An 11,000-nucleotide genomic window follows, 5' to 3' on the forward strand; every position below is an offset into this window, starting at 1 on the left:
ACTCGTTTTCGTCAAAGGATGCAAGAATATGAGGACTTCTCCAAGAAAAAGGATAAGATGAAATCCTCCCTAGCATCGATGAAGAAGGAAATAGCTGGTTTTGCGGAGAAGGAAGCAGCGTGGCGGAAGGAGGTTAGTGATTTGAAGAAAATGCATGATATTGAGATGGGTGATTTGAGGAAAAGTTTTGAAGCTAACTTGCTGAAGTTAAAAGCTGACCGGGAGGCCTTGGCTGTTCAGCAACAGGCCTTTCGTGAGGAAAAAGAAGGGTTGAAAGCTTCGGTTGGCTATGTTACTGCTGACAATCAGTGGTTGATTGAGCATGGTTTCCAGCAGGTTGTCACTTACCTTTTACATTCCAAGGAGTTTAACTCTGCCCTTGGTGATGTTTATACTAAGCTTCTGAACCTGGGGAAACATCAAGGCCTTATTGCTGGTTACAAGCTTCATGAGTCTGGACAACCCTTGGAGAAATCACCTATGTTTCGCCCCGAGGCTTCTGATATTTTCAAAGGCTCTGTTGAGCAGATGGAGAGGCTAACCTACCCTTATATTCATGAGGTTTCTTCTTGCTTTGGTAAGCCTTTATCTGTTTTACAGGATTTGAAACCTGAGGGGCTGAATGAGAAGGTGTGTGCTGAGGTTTTGGGTTCCCTTTCAAGGAAGAGATCTTACTCTGGGGATAGCGATGATACCCTCTCAAGTCTGCCTGATATTTCAAAAGATGCTGGTTTAGAGGCCTCTGCGGTTGGTGGTGATGAGGGTGCTAAGGCCAAGAAGACTAAGAAAGCCAAGAAGTCCAAAGCTGAAGGTTCCAAGCCTTCTGCTACCTGATGTTTATTCGTAGCTTTCTTAGCAAACACTTTATGTCTGTAATATCTTAAACAATATTAGGTTTCTAGGAACCCTTAAGGTTCCTGTTGGTGGTTTGTTAGGCCTGAATGGCCGTTTGAACATTAGTTTCTCTTGCAAGTTACTAGAACTTGCTTTAACTTTTTTCTGAAGGTCTTTTATGGCCTTCCTAATTATGATATGATGGTTGCTATGTTGTTTGTGTTATGTTTGTTTACTTGTTTTGCTTGGTTTGTTTTGTGGGTTTTCAACCCTTCAAGCCTTTTGTGTAGCTGTTTTTGGGTTAAAGCCTTTAACCTCTCGAGCTTGTTTTCTGTTGGCTTGAAACCTTGACGGCTTTTGGTTTGGTTTGCATGTTTTATTGATGGGTCTGCTCATTTTTCCCTTGTCGATGATTGTTATTTTCTGGTCTTGCCTTTGTTGAGTTTACTTTGTCTTTATGTTTTTTACACTTTAAAGGGTTCAGTGCTGCAGACACTTTACCTTAGTGTTTATTAACAACAAGACGTAGTATCTATCCTTTTCATTATTTCTTTGTAATTTATTTGATTTCGTAAGTCTATTTGTTGATTATGTTTCTAAGACTTAAGGAACGATTGGTGTAGGCTGTTCAAACCTGTCTATTAGACATTATTGTTTTTTCTTAATAAATCTCATGGAGTTGTATTGATTTAGGAACTCACCCCTTATATAGGCTCATTCAACCCTTGAACCTATTGAGCGATATGGCCTGGGAGCTCATCCCCTTACATGGCCCTTTCCATGGAGTTTTTTGCTAGGTTCTCAACCTGATATTAGGATAGAAAGACAAGTTTGATAAATCAACTTCATTCATTCAAGCAGTATCTGCTTTTACAAAAGGTTTTCGTTTTGATACAAACCAAACTTTTTGTCTAAACATAGAACTTTCTCAGGGTTTTTCCGTTCCAGTGCCTTGGAAGCCTTTTGCCTTATGGGTCTGCTAGCTTGTAAGATCCGCCCTTGTGTGCTTCTAGGATGGTATATGGACCTTCCCATTTTGGGCCCAGCTTCCCTTGATTTTCCTTTTTGCTAGCTTCGTTGTTTCTGAGGACTAGATCCCCTGGCTTGAATCGTTCATTCTTAACCTTCTTGTTGTAGTAGGCTTCCATCTTTTGTTTATATTTGGCTTCTTGTATTGCCGCTTGATCTCGGGCTTCCTCTAGGAGTTGTAAATTCAACATGGTCTCTTGTTGATTTACTTCGGGATCCATGTTGACAATTCGTTGGGTTACAACTCCTATTTCAGCGGGGAATACGGCCTCGGATCCAAATACCAAGCTGTAAGGTGTTTTCTTGTGACTTGCTTTTTCGGTTGTTCTAATTGCCCATAAAACGCTAGGCAATTCTTCGAGCCAATTGCTTTCATACCTCCCCAATCTTGTTTTGATGCCTTCCACGATGCTTCTGTTGGTCCTTTCGACCTGGCCATTTGACTGTGGGTAAGCCACTGAGCTAAAAATCTGGTTGATCCTGTATTCCTTGCACCAAAGGCTGAAGGGTTTCTCGGCAAATTGCTTTCCATTATCGGTGACAATTACACCCGGCAAACCATAGCGGCAGATGATATTTTCCCAAACGAAGTCTATGACTTGTTTTCCTGTGATCTTGGCAAGGGGTTTAACCTCCGGCCACTTGCTGAAGTAGTCGATTGCTACTAATAAGAACTTCACTCCCCCTTTGCTTGGAGGGAATGGCCCAACAATGTCCATTCCCCATTTATGGAATGGCCATGCCGGGGTTATTGGAACCAGGTCATGTTTGGGGTCTCTTGGGATTGGGGCATGAATTTGACAAGCATCACATTTCTTCAACTGTTCCACGGTGTCACGATGCATCGACGGCCAGAAGTATCCAAGGTTCATGAGCTTTGCAACCACCGACCTAGCTCCAAAATGAGCCCCACATATTCCTTCATGCACTTCCTTAATCAAATACTTGCTTTGTTCAGGACCCACACATCTTAGCAAGGGTGCAAGGTAACCTTTTTTATAGAGGGTTTCTCCTTGCAACACATATTGTCTTGCTTTGATTTTAACCCTTTCGGCTTCTATTTGATCATTGGGTAGTTCATTATCTTGGAGGAATTTTTTGATGGGAGTCATCCAATTTGGATCTTCCTCGGTGACTACATCTTGCACTTCCAGTTCATCAATCGACCGGGCCTTTAACACTTCAACCAACACCTTTTTCGTGAGGTGGGCAAATGTGAGGGATGCCAATTTGCTCAAGGCATCGGCCTTTTTGTTTTGGGACCTTGGAATTTGTTTAATGCTGCATGTCTGGAAGGTGTTCATTAACTCCTTGGATTTTTCTTTGTACCTTCTCATGTTGGGCTCTTTGGCGACATAGCTGTCATTAATTTGGCTTGATACTAGTAGTGAATCTGTGAACACTTCAAGCTTCTGGACTTTCATTTCTTTGGCCAGTCGTAGACCAGCGATCAATGCCTCGTATTCAGCCTCGTTATTGGTGGTCTGAAAATTAAAACGGAGAGCATATGTGAATTCTAGCCCCTCAGGGTTGATTAGGACTAGACCAGCTCCTGACCCTTCAACGCTTGAAGCCCCATCAGTTAATAATTTCCAGGCTTCAGGGTTGGAGGGTTCAGCGGTTGTGGTGTTTACTTCTTCAATTGTTTGGTTTGGGACTTCAACCAGGAAGTCGGCCAGGACCTGAGCTTTAATGGCTTTTCGTGGGACATAGGTGATGTTATGTTCACCTAGTTCCACTGCCCATTTTGCTAGCCTCCCCGAGTTCTCAGGTTTTTCAAGCACATTCTTGATAGGTTGGTCAGTGACCACTTGTATAGGGTGTGCTTGGAAGTATCTCCTAAGCCTCCTTGCTGTTTGAACCAGGGCTAGAGCAAGTTTTTCGAGGGGAGGGTATTTGGTTTCAGCTAGTTTTAGAGTTTTGCTGAAAAAATAAACGGGTACCTGAGCCTTGTCTCTTTCAATGGTGAGAACTGCACTGATGGCTTCGTCGGCAATTGAAAGGTACACCGATATGACCTCCCCAGTTTTTGGTGATGCAATATCTGGTAGGGAAGCTAAGTGCTGCTTCATTTGATTGAAAGCTTCTTCAGCTTCATCGGTCCATCTGAAATCTTTTTTATCTGAGCAGTTCTTGAGCGTTTTGAAGAAGGGTAGAGACCTTTCGGCCAGTTTTGAGGTAAAACGCTTCAAGGCTGCAAGCTTCCCGTTTAAGCTTTCAACCTCCTTCTTGGTTCTTGGTGGTTTAGCTTCAAAGACAGCTTTTACTTTGTTAGGGTTGGCCTTGATACTTTGCTTTCCAACGATGTGACCCAAGAATTTTCCTTCATCGAATCCAAACGAGCATTTTTCCGGGTTGAGCTTCATGTTAATCTTTCTAAGGTTCTTGAAAGTTTCTTGGATATCATCAAGCATTTGATGTTCCGTCTTGCTCTTAATCACCAAGTCATCGACATATGCCTCCATGTTTCTACCGATTTGGTCTTCAAAGGCCTTATCGACGAGTCGCTGATAGGTGGCACCTGCATTTTTGAGGCCAAAAGGCATCTTTTGATAACAAAAGATACCTTTGTCCGTGTGGAAAGCTGTCTTTTCTTCATCCTCCTTTTTCATGAGGATTTGGTGATAACCTTTGTATGCATCAAGAAAGCATTTAAACGAATATCCCGTGAGGGAATCGACCTTGAGATCAATTTCCAGCAGCGGGTAACAATCTTTGGGACAAGCCTTGTTAAGATCTTTAAAATCTATGCACATTCTCCAAGAGTTGTCGGGTTTTTTGACCATAACAGGGTTTGCAATCCATGATTGGTATTTGACTTCCCGGAGAATACCGGCTGATACAAGCTTTTCAACCTCTTGGCAAGCTGCCAGGCTTCTCTCGGGTGCCAGACTTCTTTTCTTTTGAACCACCGGTTTGACATCCGGTGGTATTCTTAACTCGTGTTCAGCAATGTTTCGGGGGATCCCAGTCATATCTTCAGGATACCAAGCGAACACATCACTGTGATGTTTCAGCAGCTTTTCAAGGTACGAAAGAGTCTCCTGGGAAAGGTTGGGGTTGACCCTTATTCGTTGCTCAGGGTATTTAGGGTTTATGATTGACCCTTGCTTGTCCTTTTCACCGTTTGAATTTTCACCCTCGATCATGTAAGCTTCCTGAGAGGGTTGAAGGGTTGCTATCCCTCTTTCAGTAGGGAATTTGACTGTGCCATGGCCGACAGACACTGCCATGTAAAATGCACATTGTCCGGGCCTCCCTATGATTACGTCATAGTTTGAAGGGATGTTGATAACCACAAAGGTTAGTGATCGGGTTCTTTCTTTCGATCCCTCGCTGAAACGAACATCAAGGGTTATCTGCCCCAAAGGCTTCAGGGTTATATCGGCGATACCTTTTATGGAGGTTCCGGAAGGTTGAAGCCTTGAACGTTCCTCATCGCTTAAACGGTTGAAGAATTTCTCGAACATGATTTCAGTGGCTGCTCCCGTGTCTATGTATGCTTTACATGTTTGTAGTGTACCCACGGTGGCTTCAACCACAAGGGGACTGGGAAGTGGGTCCTTCCTCGTTGGGGGAAAGCAGATACACTGAAGCTCCCAGGCTTCCAACCGCTGCTTCTTGTGAGGAACCTTTTCATCAGAATACACCATGTTTACTTCCTTTCCTTTGCCTTCAGCCATCTTGTCCCGAACTCCTTTTACCAAATGGGCGAGCTCTCCTGACTTAACAGCCTCTTCAATTCTCTTTTTCAGTTGGAAGCAATCGTTGGTGTGATATCCCTTTTCTTCATGGAACTCACAGAATTGCGTGGAGTTCTCATTTTTTCTACTTTTGGGGAGAGGCCTAGGAGGTCTAAAGTTTTGTTTGACTTCTTCTGTTGCCAGGATTTCTTGAAGGGTTTTGGTGAGGGGAGTGAAACTCATGCCTTTGTCTCTGCCTGAAGGGTTTCGACCTTCAACCCTTCGAGGGTCTGAACCCTTTGGGCGCCTGTCGTAAGAGTTGAAGTTTCCTCTCTTTCTGGCGGGGCTGTTGCTTCGCCAGCCAGACCCTCTTTTCCTTTGTTCCTTGATATCTACAACTTCCTCTCCCCGAATGTGAGCTTCGGCCCTTTCAAGGGCTTCCTCCAAGGTTTTGGGCAGAGATTTGTTGAAATCTCATGTGAGGTATTTAGAGGTTATGGCGTTCATAAAGCCGGCCACTCTCATTTTCTCGTCATCCCCTACATAGGTTAGTCCTTCTTTCTTGTATCGTTCAATGAATGCTCGAAGACTTTTATCGTCGCGTTGTTTTATCTGGAAGATTACTGTTGCGTCCTTGACGTATCGCCTTTGTTGGGAGAAGTTCGCCAGAAAACCCCTGCTGAGATCATCAAAGCTTCGAATGCTTTGAGCAGGTAGGTCATTGAACCAGATCCTGGCGGATCCAACAAGAGTCTGCATGAACATTAGGCAACATTCAGCATTTGACCATTTTTCTATTCGAGCAGCACCAGTGAAGATCTGGAGGTGATCCTCGGGGTCTTCAGTCCCATCATACGTTCTGATGTGGGTTGGCATCTTAATTTTTGATTGAAAATCATAATCGGCTATCTGCCTTGAGAAGCATGAAAGGTTGCTTGGCTTATAGGGTTTAGCCAGGTCTTCTTCAGGTCTTGTATCCACATTGTGACTATTGCCATGATTCCCCTGAGTGGCTAGCACTTGATTAATGAAGTGTTGCCATGGGAAGTTGGCCATCATCTGGGACATAATATTGGGTATGAGGTTGAAGCCCTGAAGGCTTCCTGGACCAACCGAGCAGTTTACCCCGAGAGGGGTGCTAGTAACAGCACTTCGTGCTAAAGGGAGCACGGACAGAGCTTGCTCCCATGTGGTTGTTAAAGAAGCTGGATAGCTTGTCACCGGGGACTGTAGGAGCTGGTCAAGCGTTAGCTCGTGTCCCAGAGGAGTGCCACTAGTAATTGGTTGGGAAGAGAGAATAGGATGAACCGTTGGATTTGTCATAGTGGATAGATAAGGATGAGGGTTTGAAGGGTTGCTAGGACCAGCCTCACTTCTTGTGGTAAAAGGAGGTTGGGGTGGTCCGGGAGATAGCGTTGGCTCAGGTTCGTCATAATCTAAACGAATCCTTACCCCCTTTTCCCTTTCTTTACTCACATGCTAGTTAAGAAGTGACCTTAACTCGAGGAAATTATTAGCGACCCCCTCGGGGGTAAGTTCAACACGCGCTGGGGTGTCTGATACACCGACGTTGGGAGACGGAGCCCCGGATCTGGATGGGGTTGGTGTGTTGAAGGTAAGGAACTCGGGTGTACTCCCCGGAGTCGAAAACGGTGTTGTTATAGCCGTATGAGCTTGACCACCACCCGGGGTAGAAGTGTTAGGGATCTGGTTCACTTCTCCCGGGGATCCACTTTCTGACATGGTGATTTTGAGTGAAGAGAGCTACACTACTAGGTCTTTTTGAGAAGAAATAGCGGCGTAGCCCTACGGTGGGCGCCAACTTGTTGATGCAACAAACACGAGACCGAGGATGGTAGCTGAGTTGGTTAGGCAAAAAGGCTGAAGGGTTCAGTTTTGCCTAACGCAGGTCGCGGGGTCCCCCCACGTTTGCAAAACGTGGAAGGAGGTTCACTAGTATGTAGTTGTTATTTGCTTTGAGGTTCTTTCTCCGAGACAAGCTCGAATCCAGAAACGAAAGCAGACAGAATGTATGTGGTGAATATGGCGAGGAGTAACTTGGAAGCAAGTACTCTTATGAATGACCAGAGATGAAGGAATCTTTCTCCGGTTTGGAATGTCTTTTTGAGGTGAAAGAGCTGTCTTCTTATAGGGGAAGACATCTCCTCAAATGGTATGTACAAGACTAGTGGAACCTGTTTGCAGTGGAGGGTTTCCCCTTTTGGGGTTGAAGGCTTTGGACCCCTGGGTAATAGCATGTATTGCAGACCTGCTCTGTTTTTGCGAGCGTGGGTTGGTGGAGTGAGCTCGGATGTGATTGATTATTGTTCCCTTCTCGCTTTTCCCACTTCACAGCTTTTTAACCATTGAACCGTTTAACCTTTTAAGCACTTATATGTTTGGTTACTTTATTTGGTCTTGGGCTACCCCCGTCATCAGAGTTCTGATGCTAATGTAACGAAAAACAGCTCTTGGAAGCATTAACTATTAAGGTTGTAGAATCCAAATCAATCTGCACGATATTTCAATATCAATGCTAAACATGAAATTACGAAGAACTAGTAAACTCCTCCCACTAACCAGAATTTTATGCTAAAAGATATACATAAATAGGAGTTATTACAAAGAGTATAATTGCATGAAGACATATTTCCAAATAGAACTACTTAAACATCATACGGATTGAACTTTCATTAATCCGTAAATTCTTAACTCTTCATCCATTTTTTCCTATCCTTGTCAAAGCAAGTATACATTTGGCTTAAATAACCATTTTAGTTAACTTATAGTAATAGAACATAAGTTGTTCATACTAAAATTGTCATCAATAATATATTTGCCATTTAGAATCCATTCTGAAAAGATACCTTTACTCACCTTGGCTATGGTGTTTTTCTATGCTTTTGAAGCTTTATGAGAATCCACTTGAACACCTATAGTCATTCAACAATTTAATTATTACTGATTTGCATAAATCGTTGGCTAAAATAACCATTATAGTTAACTTATGGAACATATGTTGTTCATACTAAATTTGTCATAAAATGATATATTTGCCATTTTGGAATCCGTTTTGAAGAGGTACGTTTACTCACATTGGCTATGATGTTTATATGTTTTTGAAGCTTTATTAGAATCCACTTGCGCTCCTATAGTCATTCAACAACATTATGAATTGCCAATTTTCATACTTAGTTGGCTTAAGGGGATACGGTGTGGGTGCGGCAAGGGGGCGGCAAAGACGTTTGCCGCGCGGCAAACACCGCCGCCGACCAACATTGGTCGCGGCAAAAGATTAAATGCGGTGATGGATTACCGAAGCGAGAAAGAAGAAGGCTGCCATATTTACTACCCCCTATAACGGTAATATTACCGTTTGATGTAAAAAAAAATTGTTTTTTAAATTTTTTTTCACCCTATATACATACCACTCACACATTTTAAAAAAATACACCTTTCTCTCTATACTCTCTCAATCTATTCTACACTTTGAAAAATATGGAAGGCTCAAAGAAGGGTGAAGGCAAGAAGAAAATGGTAGGGTCCGGTTCAAAGTCGAAGCCTCAAGATAAACGTGGTTCGGGTGGTAGTAGTGTCCCGTTTAATCCGCAACTTGGGTTTGCGAGTCACACCCAACCTCCATTTTATTTTAACCAACCCATGCATCAACCTTTCGGTTATGATACCCAACCCACCCAAAATTGGATGCAATACGGTCCGAGGATGACTCAAGCCGGTTATTATGATTACTCCCAAGAAGCGCAAAATGCTTTTGACCCGTTTGCTTTTCAAAACCCAATGTCACAATCACCAACCCAAGACGAACAAGATGACGCCGATGAGGAGTTCGTGCCGGAAACACAAGAACATGAGTTAGATGATATTGATGAAGATGTTGCGGATGATGAAGATGTTGCGGATGAACGGGAAAAAAAAGCAAAAGCCAAACGGGAAAATTGGTCGCCTAGACAAGAAGAGGCGTTGGCAAAGGCTTTTGTTCATTGCACTTTAAATAAAAGAAAAGGCAATCAACAAAAGAAGGATAGCTTTTGGAAGAAAGTTCTAAACCACTTTAACGAAACGGTCGGCGGAAGTAATCGAACCCACCACCAAGTTCGATCAAAATGGGTGACGATGCAAACAAAAATTAACACATTCAACGGTCTATATCATCAAGCGGTAATTTTTTTATACGGTTTATTTTTTTATACGGTTTATTTTTTTTATACGGTTTATTTTTTTTTATACGGTTTATTTTTTTATACGGTTTATTTTTTTTATACGGTAATTTTTTTATACGGTTTATAGGATCGTTTACGTCCTAGCGGGAGTGACGACGCATATGTAATGAAACAAGCGTTAAAGGATTACAAAAGCAAAGAAAATATTGAGTTCGCTCATGTTGCGGCTTGGGAGGTTGTTAGAACAAGTCAAAAGTGGTCGCCGGTACCTTTGTTGAATGAAGAAAGCTCCGGTTCGGGTCTAAAAAGAAAGTCTTCGGATTCGGGAAATTATGCCCGAGGATCACCGAATGTCGAAATCTCAAGCGGATTCACTATTCCCGACATAAACGAGGATCCTTCACCACCACCACCAAGACGACAAACGAGAAAGGAGAAAAAGGACAAAGGGCCGTCTTCAAAAAACGAAGATCCAAGAGATATAACAAGCAAATTCGAAGAGTACAAGGCCATGAAAAAAGAGATAATGGAAATTAAACGTGTACGAGAAGAAAAATATTTGACCTTGGCCGATGAGCAACGAGAGGCGTTGCGACAAACAATGTACGAGAAGGACTTTGAGTGGTATAATCGGCCTACCGACGACCTTAACCCGAAGATGTTGGAAGTCGCACTCGCTAGAAAACGTGAGATCGCAAAAAAATATGGATGGCCTTGTGATTTTTAGTTTTTTTTTAAGTTAGATTTTATTAAAAATGTAATGTTTTATTTTTATTTAAGATGTAATGGTTTATTTTTAATTAAAATGTAATGCTTTATTTTTATTTTTAAAAAGTTTATGTTTTTTCCATTTTATCTTAAATATAAAAAAACATAAAATAAAAAAAAAAGTTTGCCACTCAGCAAGTGTTTAAACCACTGCCAACAATTTTCAGCAAAGTTTAAACACTTTTGCCTAATTGACATGGCACACTCTGATTGGTCGGTTTTTTGGTTTGCCACTTTAAAGTGTTTAACCATTCCTTATACCCTAAAATAACTATTTTAATTAACTTATGGAACATGATGTTGTCCGTACTAAAATTGTCAAAAAATGATATATTTACCATTTTAGAAAGCATTTTGAAAAGGTACGTTTACTCTCTTGGCTAATGTTTATATGTTTAGAATCCACTTGATCACCTATTGTCATTCAACAATTTTATCAATTCCCAATTATAACATATTTCTCCCTTTTTACTCAATTTACCATCCTTAATATCCAGTCACTCTT

The 11,000-nt window shown here is 42.1% G+C and overlaps 1 protein-coding gene across 1 annotated transcript; it reads left to right on the forward strand.

Moving 5' to 3' along the window:
- The first annotated feature begins 9,570 nt into the window (after window positions 1-9,570).
- Window positions 9,571-10,469, forward strand: LOC110935231. The gene is made up of 2 exons (XM_022177721.2): window positions 9,571-9,725; window positions 9,855-10,469. Exons 1-2 carry the CDS (start codon window positions 9,681-9,683, stop codon window positions 10,452-10,454), a joined length of 645 nt encoding a protein of 214 aa, XP_022033413.2. The 5' UTR covers window positions 9,571-9,680; the 3' UTR covers window positions 10,455-10,469.
- Window positions 10,470-11,000: the final 531 nt, after the last annotated feature.

The sequence above is a fragment of the Helianthus annuus genome, chromosome 4 (assembly GCF_002127325.2).
Source record: "Helianthus annuus cultivar XRQ/B chromosome 4, HanXRQr2.0-SUNRISE, whole genome shotgun sequence".
NCBI lineage: Eukaryota > Viridiplantae > Streptophyta > Magnoliopsida > Asterales > Asteraceae > Helianthus > Helianthus annuus.